The sequence below is a fragment of the Pinus tabuliformis genome, chromosome X (assembly GCF_031772625.1).
Source record: "Pinus tabuliformis cultivar Carrire ecotype Pingquan chromosome X, CPIR1, whole genome shotgun sequence".
NCBI classification, from domain to species: domain Eukaryota; kingdom Viridiplantae; phylum Streptophyta; class Pinopsida; order Pinales; family Pinaceae; genus Pinus; species Pinus tabuliformis.
Genome location: NC_142308.1, coordinates 1,088,691,267 through 1,088,717,278, shown reverse-complemented (window position 1 = coordinate 1,088,717,278; position 26,012 = coordinate 1,088,691,267). Strand labels below are relative to the sequence as shown.

Genomic DNA, 26,012 nt, shown 5'->3' with positions numbered 1-26,012 from the left:
GATGATAAAAGAGGATGGAGCTCTCATTTTGCAACATTCTGAATATTTGACAAACAAACTCACTCTTGTACGCTCTGCTGCTTAGCGAGTCTACCGATTGTTTAGCCACAAGCCTTCCACAAGGAAGATTCAACCTCTACTTTGGGGGACTATCCATGCCCGCCCTAGGGAGGTTGTTCCACAGAGGTTGCAGGAGTTTCCAACAATGATTCACAGCTCAGCCAGCCATGCAGAGGAAGGAACTGCGTGTTTTCTGGGCAACCAGAAATACGCAGAGGTTGATTTAGCCAACCAAGAGGTCCCTAACTTGCTGGGAGTTTCGGGAGCAAGGAAGGTAGAGGGCTAAGGGTATTTTATCAGTGTTTTGTATCCATCCAGCCAGTACATGCAGCAATATGCATTTCTGGGCAAAGAGACTGCGTAGTGGCCTGTAGAAGCAAATTCGTGGGGCTTGATTGAGCAACCATCAGGGCCAACAACCGTCCGGGAAGTAAGGGATCAGCTAGTATAGGTGAAAGCAACATTTGAGGGGTGTTTCCAGGTGGATTTGCAGGCTATTTCCTGCAAATCGAATTTGGTAGCAGTAGCCGCAGAGTAGCTCCCAAGAGGCCGAAAATCCAAAGTCAAAATTAGAGAAATTCCCTTCTGGGTTTTGTCTAAGGAGTCTAAGACTGAAGGGGTAGAATTTTTTGGGTAGTTTTTGGGCACATTCTAGCAGGTTGAAGTCAACAGATCAGTAGTTTACTAGGACAGCGTAGAGCACAGTGGAGCAACAACTAAATAACCATCTTTCCAGCTATTCTACCACCTGGGTTTGGTCCAGCTTGTTCTTGAGACAAGCCCAGGTGCACCACTCATTTATATATTGTACTCTTGCTCTCATGTTTCATAATATATGGCTCAACAGTTCCAGTATTACAATGTTTCATGGGTGTTTGATAAATGTTTTTAATTTTCCACTATTGCACTGTTTGTTTAGCTGGATTATCACTTAAATTCTTGTTTAGGAACATTACAATCTGGTTTATTTCGTCTACTTGTTTAATTACTAAACAAGTTATTTAACCATATAAATACTAAATTAAGCACAATGCAGTCTCAACCATCTATAGATCATCAACTGAAAGAAATAGACAAACACACAAGGTACACCATTATTTTTGGACAATTGTCCCCGGAAAAACCCAACTTGGGAAAACCGGTGCAACAGTTCTGAGGGTTTTCTTATTAAGCAACTTTTCTTGAGTACAATTGGGTGCCGAACTGGCTCACCCTACAGAGAAATCTATCTGGCAGTAATACCTCTCTTCGGAAGCAGATATTCTGAAAGTCTGCTCTGTGAAACTCCCTCCAACGCCTCTCCGAGGCACTGCATCAGCCCTCCTGGCTTCTGCATTAGCCTGAAACCCTCTACGTCAGCCTCTAAGGCTCTACGTAGCCTCTTTGGCCCTTTGCGTCACTTCTGCAACCTTTGCATCACTCACGCAGGCCCTTTGGCCCTCTGTGTGGCTCTTGCTGGCTCTGCGTCTGCTTCTCTACCTCTACACTGGTCTTTCGACACTATCTCTGCCTCTCTGCTACGCACTCGCTGCAACTCAGATCACTCGTTCGATTTCTCTTAGAAAACCCAGCTCTAGAAAATTGAATTGACTGATCACTTTGGTGTATTTCCAACTAACCCTCAAGCCTCCTCTTATACTTTTTCTGTCGAGTCTTCAATGGTCGAGATTACATCTCTAATCAACGACTAAGATTAGATTTGGCTCGATCCATGTCATTTAGAACCTTCTAACTCAGTTTTATATTAATACCCATTAATATTTTTTATTTTCCGAATTTAGACTTAGGAACCTATTAAAAATATTAATTATTTTAATATCTCCTTCATCGGGTAGAATTTCCCCAAACCATTTCGGGGTCGTGGATCTCATGTGCTTTAGCCTCTCCACCAATTTTCATGGTTAGAGCACATCCGATGCTACCCCAAATCAACACTCCCTCTTAGCGAGCAGTGTTGCGGGGGAGCGCCCCCCCCCTTCGAACCCGCTCCCGAAGCGCGCTCCGGGCGGGAGCGGCTCGGGAGCGCGCTCCCGTAAAAAAATTTACGCTCCCTGGTCTGTTAGGGAGCGACTCAGGGAGCGATCGCTCCCGCGCTCCCGGAGCGTTTTTTAATGCCCGGGAGCGATCGGGGAGCGATCGCTCCCGGGCATTAAAAAACGCTCCGGGAGCGAATCGGGCCGGGCCGGGAGCGGTTCGGCGGAAAAAAAATCCGCCGGACCCGAAAAAAATAAAAATTTTAGAATTTTTTTTTGTTTTATAAGGCCAATGGGCCAAAAAAACTTTCATTATCACTTCATTGAGCAAGTTGGAGCTGGAGCAAGAGCATTGGAGCGAAGAGCAAGTGCTGAGGAGTGAGGAGCAACTGCCAAGGAGCGAGGAGCAAGCCTGCAGAGGTAAGTAACTTAGTAATCTAGTTAGTTTAGCTGGTTAGGTAGTTAATTTAGTTGATTTAATTTAGTTGTTTGAGTTTAACTGTTTAAAAATCATGTATTTAAATTAAATTAATAAATTAAATGAATTAATCCCAATAAACTAAATTAATTTGCAGATTCAAGACTCAAAACCCTACAAACATCAAACACCATGGACCTGGGGATATTTATTGGCATTTTCCTCTTCCTGGTCCCTTTTATGGTTATTATGGTGGTGGAGAGTAGGAAACGGAGGGGGACTCAAACTGAAGAGGTGGATGAAGAAGCCGGAGGAAGTCAAATGGGTGAAAACCCCAGTGAGGAGGAGGTGGAGGAGGGTGAACATGACCCTCAAAAAACTAAACAAGACCAAACTCCATTGTGGAAATATGTTCACAGGGCTGAAACAGGGAGAGGGGGTGGAACCACTAAATTTCATTGCCCCCATTGCAACACTGATTACACAGGCTCATACACCTGTGCTAGAAGACACCTCTACGGGAAAAGGCCATGGGATGGAGAGAAACAAATAGGAATCAAAACTTGTGCAGCGGTGTCAACAGCAGATAGAGCCAAATACATAAAGGAAGAGGAGGACGCCCAATACAGAACAAAAAGATCAAGGGGTTTCTTTGAACCAAGCTCACAATCACAAAGAACTTCTTCAGCATCCTCCCAAGGCAGTGGATATGGACATGGAGGCACAGGGTCATCATCTTTAAGGCGTAGAACCATATCAGATTTCCTTGATGAGGGGTGTAGGAATGATGTGGATTCAAAAGTTTACAGGTTCCTCTATGCATGTGGGATACCATTCAATGTTCTACGCTCACCTTATTGGCACGAAATGGTTTCTGCCATAAATGATGCCCCTAAAGGATACAAGAGCCCTGGGTATGACAAGGCAAGAACTGTTGGCCTTGATCATGAAAAAGCAAAAATATCACATTCTTTGAATAAAATGACAAGTTCTTGGACTGACAATGGGGTGTCCATTGTATCTGATGGATGGACAAATGTAAAAGGCAAGCCATTGATAAGTGTTCTTGCTGTGTCTGTTAGTGGTCCCATCTTTCTAGCTGCACATGATTACTCAGACAAGTTCAAGACCACTATCAACATTGCAGAAGCATTACTTGAAACAATTGAGCGTATTGGCCCATACAATGTCATCCAAGTCATCACTGATAATGCTCCTAATTGTAAGGCAGCGGGAGCAATTATTGAGGATAAATACCCGAACATATTTTGGTCTGGATGTTTGGTTCACACATTGAACCTTCTGTTGCATGATATTGTCAAAAACAAAAATGAACAATACCAATGGATTGGTGATTTGTACAAGAAAGGAAAACAAATGATAAAATTTATTACAAATCATAGCAATACCCATGGCCTTTTCCGCAGTCACTCGAGATTGGAGTTGCTGAAGATTGCGAGGACTAGATTTGGTAGCTATTACCTCACCTTCAGGCGCCTTTTGAAGGTAAGAGAGGCATTAGCTAGCATGGTATCAAGTCCACATTGGCAGGTGTTAAAGGAAAGGGCTACAAATGTAGCTGACATGGCAGGTTTTGAAACGGTGGAGGAGGCCGCTCTTGATGGGCAGTTTTGGACAACTGTGAGGCAGGTATTGGATTTCACCAAGCCAATTTATCACATGATTCGGTTTGCAGATACAGACAAACCAGTGATTGGCGAGGTGTATGAGCAAATGGATACCATGTTGGGGGAAATAAAAGACATTGTTCATAATAAAGATCCCAACTTGTACAAACTGATTCATGATTGTGTGTGTGAACGGTGGAATAGGCTTAACCTTCCACTACATTGCTTGGCGTATATCCTTACGCCAAAATACTACTCTACATCTTGGTTGGGCCAACCTGCAGCAGGGGGTGGGGTTAGGACCAAACCCCATTTAGATCAAGAGGTAACTAAAGGATATCTGGAAGCATTAGAAAAGTTGGTGCCTGACAGGGAGGAATGTGCAGCTGTGCGCCTTGAAATAGGCAGATACTTCAGTGGCACTGGTTTGTATGGTAACTTCCATGCAATGGACGACAAAGATAAATTTGATTCTCTCACATGGTGGGAAACATATGGCGGCCACGGACTTTTGCCAAAATTGGCAAAAAAAGTTCTTTCACAGGTTGTAAATTCTTCTTCTGCAGAGAGGTGTTGGAGCACCTACAGTTATATACATAATGTGAAAAGAAACAGACTCAACGAAAACCGAGCAGAAAGCTTGGTTTATGTGCACTACAACTTGAGGTTGTTGAGCCATTACTGTGATCGGGCTAATGAAGATCCCACATATAAAATTTGGGACAATCACCCTGAGGACGACAATTTGGAGGATGGCATTGTACATATTGAAGAACTAGAAGAGGAGCTTGTAAGGGATGAAAATGAAGCAGCTGCAGCAGCCATGCCACCTCCACCTCCACCATCTAGTAGCAGTGCTCGAGGCCCGAGTCTTGTTCCATTGCTGTTGCCACCTCCATCGACACCCTCGCGTGGAGGTTCTAGTTCTGGTCGTCGGTCTGTGCGGGAGACTCCTAGAAGACCACCACGACCTGCTTATACTCCTGGAGACTCTCGTGGCAAGGGCCACTTGTAGATTTACAGTTTACTTGTCTTTTTTAGTTTCTATTAGACTTTAGTTTTCATAATTGTTGAGTTTTGAGTCCTTGACTCTTGACTCTTGACTCTTTCATATCATTATGACATCAGACATTATGATATTTTTTTGTAAACATTATATCACTGTGACAATGAAAATTTGAAGTTTGAAGTTGGGTCTTGGCAATTATAACTCATTGGTAATGATTGTGAATTATGAATATGATGCTTTGTGAAAGACTAAAGTTGTTTCATTTCATCTCATTATTCATGTTTAATTTTATAAATTTTTAACATTTAATATCATGTTAACAGTTAGAAGTTAGGACTTAGAAATATCTTCGATATTACTTCTTGTATGGTTAAACTTGGCTTACAAGTACAACTTTGGTGATCAATGATGATAAATGTTATTGAATTTTCAATTCTGAAAGCTTGAAGTTGAAACTTTAATATTGAATTTGATGAATCATGATTTATAAGACTCAATATGTTGCAGTTGTAATATGTATTTTACTAACTTGTGGACATGGTTGATGACGATTATAATTTCTAGATGATTGATGTGATATGGTTCAATGATCAATTTATGTTTTTTTATGTTTTTTATGTCTATTTCATCATTCTACATGTTTTTGTTGACATATATGTATCAAAAATTAAAAAATATATATATTTTTAAAAAATCGCTCCCGGATTCGCTCCCAAACCGGGAGCTTCTGAAAATGGTCGCTCCCGCTCCCGCTTCCGCTCCCGCTCCCAAGTAACATTGTTAGCGAGGAATGTGCTCTAATAATACTCCACCACTGGGCATCACCCTGATCATCTGGCACTGGTACCTGTGCTGATGCTTGGCATTCCTACCCAACATCCTCTGCACTGCTGCACCCTGTACTGCTACCCATGGCTCTACCACTGCCACTGCTACATCTGTACGACAGCTCCCTCTGCATCCGTGCTGCTGCTGGTACTTCCTCCCAACACTGCATCTCCACTGCAGCCCTCTTTCATCATGCTGCATCGTGCTGCCCATAGCACTACCACTGCTATTGCCACACTGCAAATCAGTTATTGAGACGATGGTAACTGATCTACCCAACTATTGACATCCTTGTCAGGATAGAAACCATCTTGATGCTAAAGGTCTCTCTGTTGCTATCCTGTGCTCCCTCTGCTGCCTTTGTGTTGCTGCAACAAACTCTGTGCCTCTCGCACCGCTGTGAACACCTCTGTGCCTTCCTGCACTGCTGCAACCTCCTCTATGCCTCTTGCACTGCTACAACCCTCTCTGCGCTGCCAGGGAATACTGCACTCTAACATTCTTTGCCGCTCCATCCGCATCCACTTCTACCGACATTCGCCATTCTGCTACTGTCACTTTGGGTCTCTCGTAGCCGGATATGATCCAAGAGTTTGGGTACCTCAAGTATTTTTCGCCCCTCATCTCCTGTAGTCCTCCTTACTATAGCCCTACCTCTTCTCTAGAGGTACATGAGCACTCATGGCACAATCGTCATCATCCTCTACCTCCTTTTCTGCCTTAGCTGGCGCTGCCTTGGAGTCAGACACCTCTCCCTTATTCTTCTTCCTAGGACACTGGGTTGCATAATAGGCCAGTGCCCCACAGTTGAAGCACTTAATTTGGGAGAGGTCCTTTTTCTTCCTCTTTCCTTGCTGCCCCACAGACGCCAGAGTCGTATCCTCTTCCTCCTCTTTCTTGACCCGGGCTCCTTTGCCGCTACTTCCTGCCTTGGTCAGCCGTCTGATCTCTTCTTGGCGAAGAGCTGCACACAATTCTTCCCATCTTGGAAGAGTCGCTCTGCCCAAAATACTTTGGACGAATGTCTCCCACTCCTTGGAGACTGCGTTCAGGGCAGTCCTCACCATTAACTCCTGATCCGACATGGCCCCTATGGAAGTCAGTTGGTCCCAAATCTCCTACAACCTGCTGAGGAAGTGATCTATCTGCTCCCCCTTCTGTATCTGATACGACTGCAGCTGATTCTACAGTAGCATCTTCCTCTGCGGAAGTGCCCTGATATAATATCGTCAAGGTGTCCCACATCTCCTTTGCCGTATTCTTCTTGGAAATATGTTGAACTACATGATGCTTGACCCCATCAATGATTATGCACTTTGCCTTGGCCATCGCATCCTCATACTTTTCGTTATCAGCTAGGTCGACTGGGATAGCCACGGTTATCAATGCGAAGGCCTTGATGCGATGTCTATTTAGAATAGACAAGATCCTGGCCTTCTAGATGACAAAGTTGGACGTCCCGTCTAGCCTGTCTTGATCCCTCAGTCTGTTCATGGCCATTTTTACTCTTCCTTTCGATTCCTCTTAGTCTCTACTTCCCTCCTGGAAGTTCTCTCTTCGACTCCCTCTGAGTCTCTACTTCCCTCTTGGAAGTTCTCTTCTAGACTCTCTCTGAGTCTCAATTTCCCACCTGGAAATCCTCTTGCCAACATTCAAATCACACCTCTATGATCGCCTTTGCTCCTGCAACACTGATTTGGATTTCTTGGCTAGAAATCTGCTTAGGTAGCGACTCCCTTCTACCTTGGTTTTGTCCTGTTAGGTACTGTTCTGCCTCAACAACAACAACACTTCACCAGCTTCACACTCCACAATTTGCCCACAGCTTCCTATGCCCCAACAACTGAAGAACTGAGCCTCTAGGCTCTGCGCAATCCCAACAGTGGTTGAAACGCTCCACTAGCCAACTGCGTGACTCCTACTTGGCTGAGCAGGATGATGTGGCTATTCGTGAGCCTCTTCTGCTTCTCATTGCTTCTGCGCTGGCCCCTTATATGGCTCAAATTGATGACGTAGGCCCTCTACGTCATCCCTTCTCTGCTGCTTTCTTCTTAGGAACAACTTTTGTCACTCGGGACAACTGTTTCTGTTGCAAATTCTCTGATTCAGCTGGTGCCTTTAGCTCTCATGTGATTTGCAACGCTTTGATACCATGTTGAAATTTCTAAGTCTAACCCGTTAGAAATTTTCCTGCACTATCTGGTTTATTTCACCTACTTGTTTAATTACTGAACAAGTTATTTAACCATATAAATATTGAAATAAACACAATGCAATCTCAACCATCTACAAATCATCAACTAAAAGAAATAGACAAACACACAAGGGACACCATTATTTTTGGACAATTGTCCTTGGAAAAACCCAACTTGGGAAAACCGGTGCAACAGTTCTGAGGGTTTTATTATTAAGCAACTTTTCTTGAGTACCACTGGGTGCCAAATTGGCTCACCCTACAGAGAAATCTATGTGGCAGTAATACCTCTCTTCGAAAGCAGATATTCTGAAAGTCTGCTCCACAAAATTCTCTCCAACGCCTCTCCGAGGCACTGCGTTAGCCCTCCTAGCCTCTGCGCCAACCTGGAACCCTCTACGTTAGCCTCTGAGGTTCTGCGCAGCCTCTCTGGCCATTTGTGTCACTTTTGCAGCCTCTGCGTCACTCACGTAGGCCCTCTGGCCCTCTATGCTGTCACTGCTAGCCTCTGCATGGCTCCTGCTAGCTCTGCGTCTACCTCTTTGCCTCTGCATTGGTCTTCCGACACTATCTTTGTCTATCTGCTATGCACTCACTGCCCCTTGTTGCAACTCAGATCACTGGTTCGATTTCTCTTAACAAACACCGCTCTAGAAAATCAAACTGACTTATCACTCTGGTGTATCTCCAACTGACCATCAAGCCTCCTCTTATACTTTTCCTGTTGAGTCTTCAATGGCCGAGATTACATCTCTAATCAACGGCTAAGATTAGATTTGGCTTGATCCATGTCATTTAGAACCTTCTAACCCAGTTTTATATCAATACCCATTAATATTTTTATTTTCCTAATTTTAGACTTAGGAACCCATTAAAAATATTAATTATTTTAGTATCTCCTTCACCGGTAGAATTTCCCCAAACCATTTTTGGGTTTTGGAGATCTCATGTCTTTTAGCCTCTCCACCAATTTTCATGGCTAGAGCACATCCGATGCTACCCCAAATCAACAATATTCTCCATGGAGGCTGTTCACTTTTATTGATTGCCAGAGGGTTGCAATCATTTCCTATTGGAGGCTGAATTAATCACTATAGCTGAGTTTATTGCCTAGGATTTCATTACTGGGAGTCATTTCAATTTCTAGGAGGCCGAAAATCACTTCTACAAGGAGGCTGAGTTTGTTCCTACAAGATCAAATTTGTATTGCCCTTCCTAGAAGAAGCCGAATTGTGTTGCTGAAGGAGGCTGAGTATCTCTAAAGGGTCAAATTATTGGTCATTTCTGGAGGTTGAGTTAGCTGCTAAAGGAGGTCGAGTTGCTCATTCATTTGGAGGCCGAATTGATCATTTAACTAGAGGCCGAATTGCTAATTTATTTGGAGGTTGAGTTTCTTATTACTTGGGGATCGTGTTGCTTGTCTTCCTTGCCTGCCCGAGCACGAGTTTGCCATTGCTGAGGCTGAGTTGATCTTGTGGGTCGAGTTCGTCCTCATTTGATCCAGCTGTTGTATTCATTCCAAATTCCTTGTGGATCAAGTTCAGTCTTAAAGTGCCGAAGTCATCATCTTTTGGGAGGTCGAATTGGTTCAGCCATTGCCGGAGCAGTACACAGGTTTATACTTGCATGTAAATATTCTCCTACAGCTAATAAAAGTATTCGTTTGCCCTTGCAATATCCTTGCTGTACATGTTTACTTTGCTCGCCAAGTGTTTGTGAAAATGTTTGTTCACTAAATGTTTGACAAAAGTCCTCAAAGAAAATTCTGAAATTTTGTTGAAATAAAATAGCACATTTTAGCAAACGGGATATTACACATCAATCCTTACAAATACATCATCATGTGCTAGGGCACTTGTCTCCTAGCCCTTTAACTAACAATCAAGTTATCAACAACTACAGAATGCCTATGCACTAGAATCATGTCATGTTACTATCAATCAGTAGGAACACAACATGCAAGTGTGCAAGGGTTAATACCATCTAGCCACGATGAGCAATATATCAAGATCAACACTATGATACCAATATAAGCCACATGAAGTAGGAAGCATGACCACCAACTGTCCCACTAATATGCTGATCCATCAACCAAAGATGTGCAACCATGAAGAGAGAACCAAACCATGACAATCCATCACAAGGGGAAATGAGACTCCTCCAATCCAAAGTACTTAAGTAACCCAATGGAACTACCATCCTCATGAAGCTATCATCCTGCAAATCCCTATGATGAGTGATGCAATCCAGACATGTAATCCTCATGCTATATGATGGTTAACACTTGTCTTTCTATTTTTACTGTTAGTACAGTCCTCATGAAGCTATTATCCTGCAAGTCTCTGCAATGTGTGATGACAATCAGACATGTAATCCTCATGCTATATGAAGGGTAACATTTATCTTTCAATTTTGGCTGTTAGTGCAGCAATAGAATTATAAATGCCTGGCACATTTGACGACTTTTGCTAGATTCTCACTGTTGACCATGGTATCATGTACAGTCCATGTGAATTCACTTTGCTGAATGTAGATAAAGGTTCAGCTTCTGTCAATTCCTCTTCACTGAGCATTATATATTGTGGTAGGTTTCCAGATTTTGCGGTTCTGATAGTCTGTTTTCATAATCAACGTGAATTAGCTTGATAAGAAAGGAATCTAATGTGAAATGCTTGTTTAAATACCAAACGTTAGCCACTTCTAAAAAGCAGTGTTACCAAAATCGGGATTAAATCCTGATAAAATCCCCAAATAGCGAGTTTTTCAACTGGAAGATTTTATCAGCTGAGCTTTTGGCGAGTTTTTCGAAATTGAGAAAATCGGGATTAAATAATAAAAATTGCTATAAAGTTGCTAGTCAATTGAAATACTTGTGGGGGTTTATTGGGGCTGGTGTTAAGTCAAAAAATTTAGTTTTTTTTATCATTTTGCACTGTTAGCTCACCGAGTCACCTGTTTGACCTATGAAGAGAAGAGACCAAAATCTAAGTGCCGAGGAGGAGATTTGCTGTATTTTCTCCACTGCTCAACGATTTATCTCTAGAAGCTGCAGATTTGCAGGTAGGGGCCAGGATTTCTCATGTTTCTGCTAATCCAGTGGCAATTTCTTTTCTGTCATGGGCATCAGCAGAGGACAGAGGCGACCTATTTTTGCTTCAAGAGGATGTCAGGGTCCATTTCTAGCCCTAGGGGCAGGGCCTTCTTCCTCTAGAGGAAAAGCCATTCCATATTCCCAGAAAAGGGGCAATGAAACTCTGTGACTCACTAGTTTATGACATGTAGATGATTCATGATGATGAGATACATTTATTATATTTTTTGTTGATATTTTGACTCTTGAGGCTGAGTCAGGACTCAAGATTTAGGACTTGATTCATTGTTGATATGTGATGTAGCACTAGACTTCTTATACATCTTATATATTAGTTTTCTTTTCATATCTATGCAGCAATGCATTTATCTGATATTGTGGATACTTTAGATGCTATAAAAATTGAAAAAAATGAATATTTTTTGTACTTTTTAAAATTTTGCCGGGTTTCGCTTATTTATTCGATTTTCTCCCGATTTTTATGACCTTCAATTTTTGAACCCTTTTCGATTTATTCCAGAGTCCGAATTTTTCAACATTGCTAAAACTATTTTTGAATGTTAAATACCCTGGAAAGTCCATCCAAAACCAGAAACCCGTTCATTTATAATTCTACCTAACTGGACTTCTATTTCAAGCTCAAGGAATTTAACAGACCAATCCATCTTATCATGTTACTTGCATGAGGATCAGGGACTTAAGTTGGGGAATTTTTTATTTTTATTTTTGTAATTTTTAATTCTTGTTTTCCATCCATCGAATAGAATCTTAATTTTTTATCATTCATATTTGCAGATAGATTCTGCTGAGGTTGCAGAGTGCAGTATTCTCTTACAAAATGCAGAAACAGTTAGTTTAGTCTGTCCTCCTTGTCAAGGTATTGATCTACAATAAAGTTTTGTTGATTCCCTAAACCTTTTATCCAGTCAATTTTTTATTTTAATTCGTTATTCCTCATCTTCTTGAAGATTCAAGTGTTTGAGTTATGGAATATGTAAGCAAAACAATTGTTTGCAGATAAAGAAGCAAGACAGTTGGCAGTACCTGTTTCAACCATAAAAGTTGGTGATCAAGTTCTCCTGAGTTTACAGGAGGGTGCACGCCACACGGGTATACAAATTGATGAGTTTATTATAGAAAGGTAACTCATTTGTAAATAACATGGTTGACCTATTCAGAATATCTTTGCCTTTGAACTTTATTTGCAATAGCTGAATGTTTTCTTTTTCTATCCCTTTCCATGGACAACAATTCGGCACTTGCTAAATTCAGAAGTTCATAATGACCCTCTGGAGAAAAATTATCACTATCTGTGGATTCTGAATTAATTGTTAGCTTGAGTCCTCTCTGACATTATGTCCACTTTGGTGATCCAGTTGTCAATTAACCATAATCTTTATGTACAAATACTACTCTATTTTGGTGTTGCATCTCTAATTCATATGGAAAGAGAAGAAGTGTTTTTAGTATTAGCTCCTAAAGGTATCCAAGAGGTCAACTCTTGCTTCTTAAATGTTAACATTGAACAGAGCTGCATATATGCCAGGACTATTCACCACTTATTGTTACATAAAATACAAACTTTTGATGGTCTTCCATAATAAAAGGATTTTAGTTATCATGAACCCTTTGCTCTTGATTTGGCTCTCAAAGAAGTTAATAGCATACACAACTAGTAAAGTTCTATCATAAATTTATTGAAATAATGTTTCATTCATCATGAATAATGGTCATGCTCTTAATCTGAAATTCATCTTTCCAAAAGTGTATCTCCTGTTATGAAACTGAATATTTATTGTTATGGTTCCATAATCCATAATCCATTGACCAGTTCAAAATCTATAAAAAATCCTCACTCTTTAAGTCCAAAGTAATTGACTTCTATATACAAATTTCCTTTCTTCTGTGCTGGATCAATATGTCGAGGAGACTCCAACTTTGTCTTTATGAAATCAGAATATGTACCGTCTTACCTGCCACTAGTACCAGTGAATTGGCAGAGAATCAGCGATGTATAAATTGCTCAATGCTTATTAATTTGACATAAATATGCTATAGAAGTAGTGTTAATTTGGCAGCTCAGGGACAAATTCTCCTTTTTGGATAGCCTTCCTCATCAAGAAAGACCCCTCCTAGCCCTTGGAAGAATTTAATTTGGTCAAGGAAAAATGTTTTTTAAGGTGAAAACCCACATGTATGCAAAAGTTCAGGTTGGCTTTAAAGATAAATTGGGCACCCTTTGGAAGCATATAAATACAAGACAAGTCAACCTCATTTGGACATAATCGTCAAGCATCTTCTTCTTCTCTTTTTTTTGGATTGGTTCGTACAGGTCTGAAATTGGTTCATACAGGTCCGAAATTGCAAGGTCTGAGTTCGCATGTGCAAGAAGAAGATATTGATTTGGAGCCGCAGGGTTGGATCAAGGGAAATTCGGCTACAACCGCATGGTTGATAGGGTGCTCCCTTTGGCTAGAGGGCTACAGCCACACTAGTGGTCACTAGTGTTCGAAAATCAAGGATATTATATTAGGGTTTGATTCTCCTTTCTTGATAATTACTTGTGAGTGTGTTGGCTTCTTTTACTTCTTTATTATTTTATCTTTCATCAAACAATTATACATATATGAAGATCACAAAGCAAGAGACACAAGATATAGGCACATGCCAAGGTAAAACCTCCCTCGAGGGGAAAACCTAGTCAAGATAATTCTTTCTTTCAATAGTATTCTTTGAGACTCTTTACCCTAGACCAAGACCGGACTTTCCCTCCGCACAATGTCAACCTCCAAGATTTTTGACCCTTCTAGCAACTTTGACTAGGCAGCAGCTTCCAACAACATGCAACTTATGGCAACAACGAAATCTTAGGAGACTTCGATCTCCCAACCCAGACCACGAAATAGAGAGAGAGGCACCAAAAGTTCGATTTTCTTCTTCTCTAGAGACTCCCCCAAACTCGCACTTCTTTTGTCCTCCCGACAACAAACTTCGCACTTCTCCAGCTCTTCTTGAGATATCGAACTTGCTTGAGAGTGAGTGCTTCAAATGACTTCGACCTCCTTCAATATATAGGCTTCTTGTGGGTCGAATGGGGGTCCTTAGGCCGACTTGATCTTCCTTAGGCCGACATGATGTGGAGGACACATAATTCATATTTGACTTGATACAAAACTTTTTTACATGATTCGAAAGCCCAGGAAGGGTCTCTTCAAATGTACAATGACTCTATAAACTCAATATTAATCCTAGGAGTCCACAATGGGGACTTTGACTAATATAATGATGACCCAAGCATGAAACCCATGCTTTAATAAGTCATTGTTACAATAATAAAAATTCTTTTCTTTATTCTTTTGACAAGTACATTACATAATGACTCAAGTACATTATTGAAGACCGAACATAGTTACTTTTTCCAACAATAATAATGAAGATGGCCCTGTGGCTGTGACCTAAGTTATTGTTGACTGTTGACCACAAACTTGGATCAGTTTTGGAGACTTTGACTTTGATCAGATTTGGTTATTGGGCTCATCTCTTGGATATTGTTTGGTTGGTTTTGTTGGATAGTCAAAGGATTGACTTTGACTCTTGATTGATGAATTGGAACATTGTACTCTCTCTGTGAACATTTTTTGACAATCAATAAGAAGAAGAATTTGAAAGGGTTTTCCCTATTATGGGTTTTTCCTTGGTCTTTGACCAAATCCTTGTGTCTCTTACTGTTTTTTATTGTATTTATTACTGGAATATTGATTTGATTGCTAATTGAAGTAAATAATTGGGCTAAAGTGATTGTAACAACATAGAATAGTGGAAAATTAACATGGTATCAAAGCCAAGGTGAAGACAAGCCCAAGGAGACAAGAGACAAGAGCAATTATTCTTGAAAGAAGCTAAAGGAACCTATTTGATTTGGTCAAGATGTCTACCTCTTACTTCAAGGATTCTGAGAAGTTGGGTGACTCATCAAACTTTGTTGCTTGGAAGATCAGGTTGGAAGTGATATTGGATGAAAATGATGTTTTGGAATATGTGGAAGGAAAATGATTTCTGGTAGCATCAGATGTGTTCTAAGCCTCAAATTTTGCAGGAAGGCTTGCGCGCATGTATTCCAAAGAACCCAGAAAGTGTTTTGGGAAATTCCAGCCAGAGACAGTTTTATTAAAATAATTAATTATTTTTAACGGGACAAATCATTAATGGTTATTAATCTAACTCTGGGTGTAACTTCTAGAAGAAGACGAGGATCAAGCATAAATGATCTTAGCCATTGATTAGCTTCTAAATCTGGGAATGACAACGATAATATTATTTAAGGAGGCTTGAGGGTCATTTGGAAAATGCATAGAGAGCTGATCAGTTAGATCAAATTGCTGAGCTAGAGAGCAACATAGTGATTTTGTGGTGATGGCGCAAAGAGGGGCAGAGATAGTTTTGGCTGGAGAATCTTCGTTGGAGCCAAGAATATACAACATAGAGGTAGAGAAAGACGCAAAGGAGGCAATGTAGTGCCCAGTGAGGGTGACGCAGAGCCAGAGAGGGCTCACCTAGAGCAGCGCAGTGCCTTCCAAGCAGAAGTCCGAGATTTTGTTGGGGTTTTGAGTCTTGACGTTCTAAGCCGGGAGGGCTGAAGTCGAAGCTCTTGAGAGCAAATCGAAGTAGAGAGGTGATGCAGTGCCTCAAAGGCAGTGACACAGGCCCACGCAGTGACTGCATAGGGGCAATGCAGAGGTCGTCGAGGACTCGTTGGTTTAGCTGCCAGATCAACCGGGACTTGCAGTGTAGAGTGAGGTAATCTCACTAATTTCTTCTGCTGAGTGATATTATCTGTACTGATTTGCCAGCAAGGCGTCCAGAGTTTGTATTCAGAAATAACTTCTGCTTAATAATAAAAACCCTCAGATCTGTTGGACCGATTTTCCGCATTGGGTTTTTCTGGGGACATTTATCCAAAAATAACTGTGTCACTTGTGTTGTATCTTTTCCTTGTTCAATTTCTTGTTTTGACATATAATTTTAATAGTGAATGTTGCAGTTGTATTTACTTCGATATTTACCATATAAAACAATAAATAACTTGTATGGATCAATGTTACCAGACTCGGAATCGGCAATAAATCGGCGAGGCAAAAGAGCGAAGAGTTTTAATCGGATCGGGAAAAATCGGGAAAATATCGGGAAAAAATCGTTGAATTCATTAAATAAAAATATACACATATATTGAATTAAAAAAACCATTTTTCGTTAATATTGGGTAAAGGTATGTCCAAACAATGCATAATATCAATAGATGTCCAAAATATCATGAATAAATAAGTATCTCATATGTGTTATGAGTCCACACATGATCCAAAGCACTGAGTCTTGAGTCCTTAGAAGCATATGCTTCTAAAAGTTTACAAAAAAGTTAAAAACTGCATACTAATAAGAAAAAAATCAGCAACTAAGAGTCTAAGACTCTTAAGAGTGAGAACTAGAAGCGATTCCTTCCACTCCTTCGCTTGCTTGACTCTCAAAGTTCTCCAAGTCATGAAGGCTGAAAAGAGGAGGCTCATCTAATTGAACCCAGTTTGCCGCATTTGTAGCTTGCAAATCTATCTCTTCAAGGTCGATTGGTGAATGATCCATACCTGTCATTATCATGAGACATTGAAATGTGAATTAAAATTTCACTTTGAAGTTTGAAGTTTGAACTTTAAAGTACGAACTAGATTATGAAACCTTCAAATTCAAGCTCTCGAATCTCACCTTGTATTTGTTTGTTGCGAAGTCGTAGATTGTAATGGACAAATACAAGGTCATTCAAGCGCTTTTGTGTCAATCGGTTGCGCTTCTTAGAATGTATTTTCTCGAACATGCTCCAGTTGCGTTCACAACCTGAAGCACTGCATGCTTGGTTTAAGATTCGAATGGCAAATCTCTTCAAATCTGGCGTATCACTACCAAAGTTTTGCCACCAAAGACCTAGCAAGTGGTAAGGCCCGTAAGGGTTTGTGAGTAAATAGTAAAAACTTAAAAAGAAAAGAAAATTTAATAAAACATTTAACATACAAAATAAAGTTTAAACAAATTTAATGAATTGATGAAGCCTTCAAGCTGGCTACCTGGCAACATCTTAGACCTTTGTCTTATAACACTGGTATAGGCAAACAATTTAGATGGTGCCCTATAATCTTGTAGTTGGGAAAAGACACGACTTTGTTGTTCTGGATCAGGGAAGCACCTTTCCACGCATGTCATAAGTCCTCTGCCAACCTCCCCATCCTCATTAAATTTGCTCTTATCATAAAAATATTGTGGGTTTAAGAAGTACCCAGCAGCATGTAAGGGGGAATGCAATTGCCTATCCCAACGTGCATCTATAATGTCCCAAAGAGGCATATACTTTGCCTCATCATCCCCATATCTTCTTTTGATGGCCTCCTTTGCGAGATCCATCGCCTCATAAATGTAACCCATAGCGGGTTTGTCACCATCAACCATCCTGAAAGTTCAAGCATCCAAATTTAAAGAAATATGAAACATTGTAAATAAAAGAAGCTTGAAATGAAATTTAAAAAATGAAAAAGTTAAAAGACTTGGAGTACCTGAGAACTCTAACAAGGGACTCCGTCACAGCAATAATCTCTTCGGCATCTTTCCAGAAGCCATCATTAAACACAAGTGCAGCAATTTCGATGCCTTCAGGGGTCTTGGAATGTTTAGATCCCATCCACTCAGGTCCCAAGAACATCCTCTTCAGATTTATCTTTTGCTCAACCACAGATTGCAAAGATATGAAATTTGTTGCAAATCTAGTCACTGCAGGACGAACAATTTCTTTACCTTCAGTGTATATTCTCATAGTGTTTAGGACAATAGTGTGGTTGTATAGGTATTTGGTTATGGATTTTGCCTTCTCCACAACCTCATGTATCCAATGAAGCTTACCAATGTCTTCAAGCATTAAATCTATGCAATGGGCAGCACAAGAGGTCCAAAAAATAGTGGGGTGCCTCATCTCAAAAAGTCTACCAGCAGCCATATAATTCGCTGCATTATCGGTGACAATTTGTACAGCATGTTCTTCTCCCACTTCTTGAACGACTTCCTCCATCATTTCACAGATAAGTTGGGCAGTCTTAACCTTGTCTGAAGCATCCACTGATTTGAGAAACATTGTGCCTGCCGAACAAGATACAAGGAAATTTATTAAAGTTCTATTCCTCTGATCTGTCCATCCATCACTCATGATCGTGCACCCTGTTTCTACCCATGATGAACGAAACTCAGCTAGCACAAGCATGACATCTTCAACACTCTCTAACAACATATCTGTCCTAAGGCTCTCTGATGTAGGGGCTTTGAACCCTGGACCTGCAGCAGCAATTGCATCAATCATAGCTTGCCAATAAGGACTTCTGGCACAGTGGAAAGGTATGTCAGAATAGTACCAAAAGTTAGCAATGGCCTTCCTTGCCTGACTATAGATATTTTTTTTCCAACCAGTGCCATCCAAGGTAGGTTGGGAACCGGGTTTTGTGCGGGGAGCAAAAAAGGTGTTTATGTTTCCACCTCCAGTGTTGAAGGAAGGAGTTGAAGGACTCGCATGGCTTTGAGTTTGACTTGGCCTTGGAGGCATGTGTGGAAAACTTGGGAATGGCATTGAGGATTCAACAGATTGAGGTGACATGGGGCTAGTGGCAGAAAAAGTATCAACTCCAACAGTTCCTATTTCAGCATTTTGCTTTGCTTTCTTGGCATTATGCTGCTCTAACATCTCAAGGGCCAAGGCTGCTTGGTGTTTGACATTGTCGTCAACCTTGCCGCAAATACCTATATCATGGCCAGGTATTTGTGCAAGGTGGAACTTGAATCTATAAATGCCTCCACTACATTCCTTTTTGCAAAATTTACAAAGGAGCATGGATTTTCCGGGAATCTTGTCACAATAAGCCCAAGCAAAGTCCCGCTCTCTCGGCATTGTTGTTGCTTTGAACTTGTGTTTAATTTGTGGCTTCTATTAAGATTTGGAGTCCGGCTTCTATTTAATTTGTGGCTCCTGTGAAAGACAACAAAAAATCAAATTTAAAAATCATCCAAAAATTTAAAATATGCTAGAAATTTAAAAAAGTAAATGAAGACAGATGTCAGTAAAGTTGTAAACATATAGAAATGTTGCCTTTCAATAAAAGCAGAACCCTGTGCTTGGAATCTGGATTATTTCTCTCTCTCTAGTGTACTTGTGCTGGGGTTTATTTTTCTCTGTAGGGCTGCACAGTCTAAACCTCAGAGCTTATCATCACAGTCAATATCAATGAAACAGGGGTTTATTGGGTCCACCCACACCTAATTTATGAAATAAATTGAAGGAATTATCTGTTAGACAACAGGGTCAACATTTTCATACTGGAATCTACTGGGAAAATTCATAACAGTGACTCTGTATTCACATAGTGAATCTATGGCTCGCTACCTATTCTCTATGGCTTACATAAGAGTGATACTATGAATCTATGACTCTTAATATTCAATTGATTAGCATCATGTTCTATGGCTCTCAATATTCATGTGTGAGATAGGACTATTGACAACAGTGACACTTGATGCAAACCTAATAACAATAATGACATTCCTTTGATGACAGTAATCTCTAATGTATGGCAACATTTCAATGACAGTGACCTTAGCATGGCGGTAACCTACCTTGATCATGCCAAGACAGAGGGTGTATAAGTCTGTTGATGACAACAGAATTAAAGACTGAGTTGTTAGTAATGAAATGGACCACTCACACCTAATTTAAGAAATAAATTCAAGGAATTATCTGTTAAAAATACAGGATCAGCATTTCCATACAGGAATTTACTGGGAAATATTTCCTAGATGATTCTGAACAAGGGACTTCTCAGAAGCTTTTTCCAGATTCTTCCGAGCCATTTCCATACTAGAAACCTTTCCTCTAAGGGAACCAAGCTACAGGTCACACGTTTCAGTCCAATATGGTGGCCTTCTTATGTAACATACGCTCATTTTTTTACATTCGGGCATGAAAACTTTGAAGTTTTGAACTTGGGCATGTATACAGGTAATAGTATGCTGAAAGGTGTACAGGAATGCAGCGGCGTAGCCCACTTACTTTGTAGTAACTCGACCCCCTGTAAGGAATCGACCTGCTATCCAATGCACCAAATGTAAGGAATCGACCTGCTATCCAATGCGATTTTTTTTCACAAAGGCACGTCTTTATAATATATATGTTACAGACTTACAGTTAAAAGTTAAAACGTAAAACACGCAGGTTACTTTGAATCACGCAGTCACGCAGGTTACCTCGTCTTCAAGGCTGAAGGCGGCTCGGGCTCACGCAGGTTCAGCAATCCGGCTCTGCATACGTAACCATTCAACAATCAAACTTCAAACGTCGGTCCTCAAGGCTGAAGGCGCTCACGTAGCTACTCAGCGATCCGGCGGCGTCGAATGTAGCTCTGCGTCGATAGTGAAAGTTCTAAATGCCTCGGCCCCCGATACTAATAAACGCCTTACCCGCCATAATCCGAAACCCGATAAAAAAAAAACTGGCGGGACTCGCCAAAAAAACGCAGAACCGGCGATTTATCCAGACTCGCGAGTCAAACTCGCGTTGACCACGATTCAAAATCGGTCAACGCGAGTTGACTCGTAAAGTTTTCAGTCGGATCGTTTAGCCGCCGAGCCGAGTTTAACGCGCGATTTTGCCGATTAATCGCCGATTCCTGTTTCACTGGTATGGATTAACTAGTAGGAGAAGTAACATCAGTTTGCTGCAGTAGGAATTCCGGGTTTAGGAATTTTCACATGGTATCAGAGCTGCAGGTGAAACAAGAAGAGCAGTGCCAGAGAACCCAGTGCTGAGCAGAGAAGGAGGTCGAATAGCTGCAGGAGGCAGCAGTTTGAATCCCCAGAGGGATTGCGCAATCCAGGCTAGGAAGGCTGAATTTTCGAGGAAAGTCTCTCTCTGAGTGAGTCGACAGAGAGGAAAGACTTCTAGATCGAAATCTTGCCAAGCCAGAGGGAGCAGCACAGAGCCTCAGCATTGAGGAAAGAGCTGGTGGGATGCAATTTTTTTTGTAGGTAGTTTGCTGAGTAGAAAATCTTTAGAAGAGAGAGAAGCATAGTCAGGGAATTTTTTCCTCAGTAGAATTCCCGCCAAGAAGCCCGTTTTCTTATTGCTTGAGCAGCAACAGTAAGAGACAAAGAGGAGCAGTTCAACATTTTCGTGGCAGAGATGACAACCAGTGGGTTGAGAGATCAGGACAAGTTGGATGGGGCATCCAACTATGTGATCTGGAAGGCAAGGATGTTGGACCTTCTAGATGAGCATTTTCTCAATGCCTATGTTGACAGTGTGGTGGCTGAGCTCGCAGATCCAAATCTGCTAAAGAAGTACAGGGGAGAAATGGCAAAGGCCAAGAGGATGATCCTTGATGGAGTAAAGGATCACGTGGTATGTCACATCGCTAGTAGAGGGACTGCTAAGGAGATGTGGGATGCCTTGGCAACACTGTATCAAGGATCTTTCGAGTAGTGGAAGATGTACTTAGAGAAAAAACTGAGATATGCACAAATGCAGAAGGGGGAGCACATTGATCTGTTCCTCACGAAGCTTCAGGAGACTCAGGACGAGTTGGCAGCTGTCGGGTCTACACCTCAAGGTTCCGAGATGGTGAGTCTGGCCCTAAACTCAGTCTCAAAAGAGTGGCAAGTCTTTGTCCAAAGCATCTTGGACAGGGCATCTTTGCCAAACTAGGATAGTATGTGGGAAAATCTCAAGCAAGAAGAGGTGAGGAGAGATTTGGTCAAGTGTAAACTTGACGGAAGCAGCAGCAGTGGGTCGAAGCCGAAGGAGGAGGATAAGCATGCAAACCTTGCATCCAAGGGGCAACAGGGGGAGTAAGGGCGGAAGAAGGACGTCTCGAAGATCAAATGCTTTAGGTATGGTGAAATGCGTCACTACGCAACACAATGTCCTCTCAAGAAGGACAAAGATGAGAAGCACGATCCAAGGGCTGCACCCACGAAGATCAAGGAGGAGTTTGCCATGACAGCCGAGATGCCTCCAAGAGGGAGGTGGGTTGATTTAGAGCTATAGTTCAAAAGAGCTACAGATGGATAGGATCCTTGAGGAGCCCACCTCTCAGATCAATTCCTTGCTACGAGAGCCTAGATCAGAAGTAGTAGGATGGATCAGTCTCAGTTGGTGCAGAGGAGTGTTGGAGCAACAGATGCAGTGGCTAGAATGCCAAAGTCTGAGCAACGTAGTGCAGAGTTGCAGCAGTGCAGAGAGGTATAGTGCAGTAGCAGCAACAACGCAGTGGCTTTAGAGGGATAGCATGGGACTAGCAAGAGTCTGATCTTCAACATTGAGATGCATCTATGCTGAACACTTATTCAAATTTTGGGATGTTTTTCAATTGCAGTGCAGATGAAGTGTTAGCAGTGGCAGTGCTAGTAGTAGCATAGATACAACACTTGAGAGGGAGCTGTAGTAAGGATGCAATGTGGACAATGGCAGGGTCAACAATAGTACAGTTTCAGCAACAACGCAGTAGTTGGTGGACAACATGTCGGACATCAGCAACACAGAAGATGATGCTATTAAGTCAAGGTGATGCTTCAGTGAGAGGCATTGCTAGAGCACATTCCTCGCTAAGGAGTGTTGATTTTTGGTAGCATCGGATGTGCTATAAGCCTCAAATTTCGTAGGAAGGCTTGGGCACATGTATTCCAAAGAACCCAAAAAGTGTTTTGGGAAATTCCACCCAAAGACAATTTTATTAAAATAATTAATTATTTTTAATGCGACCCTAAGTCTAAACTTAGGAAATTAAAATGATTAATGGGTATTAATCTAATTGTGGGTGTAACTTCTAGAAGAAGATGAGGATCAAGCAAAAATGATCTTTAGCCATTGAATGGCTTCTAATCTGGGCCATTGAATGTCAATGGGAAGATTATTTAAGGAGGCTTTAGGGTCATTTGGAAAACACAGAGAGTTGATCAGTTAGATCGAATTACTGAGCCAGAGAGCAGCGCAGTGATTTTGTGGTGATCACGCAGAGAGGGGTAGAGTAGTTTTGGCTGGAGAATCTTCTCCGGAGCAAAGAATACACAATAGATAGGCAGCGAAATGCCCAGTGAGGGTGACACAGAGCCATGAAGGGCTCATGTAGAGCAGTGCAATGCCTTCCAAGCAAAAGTCTGAGATTTTAGTGGGGGTTTGACGTTTTGAGCTGGGAGGGTTGAAGTCGAAGCTCCTGAGAGCAAATCGATCTAGCAGAGAGGTGACACAATGCCTCAAAGGCAGTGACGTAGGCCCACACAGTGACTACGTAGGGGCAGCGCAGAGGTAGCTGGGGACTCATTGGTTCAGCTATCGGATTAGTTGGGACTTGTAGTGTAGAGTGAGATAATCTCACTAATTTCTTCTACCGAGTGATATTCTTTGTACTGGATTGCCAACAAGGCATCCAGAGTTTGTATTCAGAAATAACTTCTGCTTAATAATAAAAACCCTCAGATTTGTTGCATCAATTTTCCCGCATTGGGTTTTTCTGGGGACATTTGTCCAAAAATAATTGTGTCACTTGTGTTGTGTCTTTTCTGTGTTCAATTTCTTGTTTCAGCGTATACTTTTAAATAGTGAATGCTGCAGTTGTATTTACTTAGATATTTACTGTAGAACACAGTAAATAACTTGTAAGGATTAACAAGTAGGAGAAGTAACATCAGTTTGCTACAGTAGGGATTCCGGGTTCAGGAATTTTCACAGACGAGACAAGAGCAATCATTCTTGTTAGAAGCTGAAGGAGCCTATTTGATTTGGTCAAGATGTCTACCTCTTACTTCAAGGATTCAGAGAAGTCAGATGACTCATCAAACTTTGTTGCTTGGAAGATCAGGTTGGAAGTGATATTGGATGAAAATGATGTTTTCGAATATCTGGAAGGAAAAATACCCAAGCCTTTGGAAAATGCTACTGCTGCTGTCAAATCTAGGTACAAGAAAGGTGCGTTCAAAGCCAAGAAAATTCTCATTGATGGTTTGCAAGATCATTTACTTGTTTATGTTGGTAGCTTCAAGAAGCCTAAGGATATTTATGGCAAGTTGGTCGGGATGTTTGAGGTCAATAACTCGAATCACATCCTCTCTTTGAAAAATAAACTCAGAGATGAAGATGAATAAGGGTGAATCTATGCAATCCTATATCATGAGAGTGTCCAACCTAAAGGATCAATTGAATCTGCTGGTGAACAAATATCTAACAGAGAGTTGGTGGTGGTCACTCTTCAAGGTCTTCCTCCTATTTGTGAAACCTTCATTATGTTGATTTTTGAGTAGATTGGGAGGTACTCCAAGCCCTAGGGTTCATGGTTTGGAGGGTGAACACCACAAAAGTCACTTGTGGGCTTGGAACCTGTTAGTGTCAGTCTTTTCAGCCTTCCTCCAGTGATCAAATATGCTCTTACAAAGTGGTCTCAGAGTGTCAAGGTCAAATTTTGTCATTTCAAAGAGTTTTCAAGCAAAATTTGGTCATTAGGCATTAGGTCTAGGGTTTGCTTTCACTCCTAAAGTTGTCCAAATATTGGTTCATGTCACCATTCAGCTGAGTTTATCATCATTCATAGGGTTTTCATTATCATGTCAGTGTCTAATGAGTCATTTTACACCTTGTTCATGCTTCAGTTGCGCCTAGGTAAGGTCATTTTCCTCTCCTAGGGTTTTGAAGCCAATTTCTCTTGGACGGTCAAATCATCGACAAAACTTGTTTCCTGATGTTCATACACCTTCCCCTATCCTTAAAGTACCTTATCAAATGCTTCCCATCACTGAGATCCCACAAAATCCTCATTTTCGCACAAACCCTAGTTTCTTGCTACAACCTGGCAATTTTCTAGGTTGGGCCTGTGTTTTGCCCTTTTGGACCCCTTCCCCTCACTCGATCTCCGCGATTCCACTTTCCCCTACTTCCTAACATCCCTCCCTACTTCCAAAAATTTCCTAAAGAATTTAGAAGCCCCTTATCCCCTTCATTTCGCTTCATTTCCACGAAATTCCTTGTTTCACACATCGGGATAAGTTTCACTCAAAAGCTGTTTCAGAGCAATCAAAGATGAATTTTGGAAAACTGAGAGAGGTTTTTGTCCATAACATGCCAAAGAAGAAAAACCTCCTTCACTTTTTACACAGGTGTCATGGTTTTAGAGAAATGTCAAAATTACAATCGCTAGATCCAAGGAGGTTGGCCAAGGCACTAAAACGACGGAAAAGGCCCGATCCACTCCAAATTTTGCCCAAAGCCTCTTTTACTGAGCATGGTACTTGATTGGGGACTCCCAGCCCAAATTTCAAGAAATTTGGAGAAAATTTTGTCAATTGTGAATTTTTTGTGCCAAACACAGGTTTTCCTCCCCAACAGGTCGCGCGCCGCGCGCGACCTATTCGATGGGAAACTCCATTTCAGGAAAACTCAGCATTTTTGGATTTGTCATGCAAAGATACACCTGCTCAGCAATTACCAAGAGATTTCATCAAGTTTTGACTCTCCAGAAGGTCAAAAAACAAGCTAAAAATGACTTTCTGCCACCTTTTTGACACACAGGAAGCAGCCTTGGGAGATTGCAATTTTGGAGGGGTAAATGACCACCAAATTCAGAAATTCCACTTGGGTTGGAAAGTAGACATCCAGACCTTTCCAACAAGCCCACTTTGGCCTCATTTGGACACCTAGAAGTGCCTCAAAAGCAGCTCCAAAGGCGCGCGACCTGTTCAGGATCAGGGCGCGAC

The 26,012-nt window shown here is 41.4% G+C and overlaps 1 protein-coding gene across 6 annotated transcripts in view; it reads left to right on the top strand.

Moving 5' to 3' along the window:
• LOC149143607 (uncharacterized) overlaps nt 1-26,012 on the top strand; it is a 326,985-nt gene that overhangs the window by 222,724 nt on the left and 78,249 nt on the right. For 3 of the 6 annotated variants that reach the window (XM_089447200.1, XM_089447196.1, XM_089447197.1), the window contains exons 9-10: nt 11,997-12,078; nt 12,219-12,342. In XM_089447200.1, coding sequence (XP_089303326.1) covers nt 11,997-12,078; nt 12,219-12,342 — 206 coding nt within the window. Of the gene's footprint in view, nt 1-11,996; nt 12,079-12,218; nt 12,674-26,012 lie in introns of those variants that run through there. The other 3 variants (XM_089447199.1, XM_089447201.1, XM_089447198.1) reach the window with 2 other exon arrangements.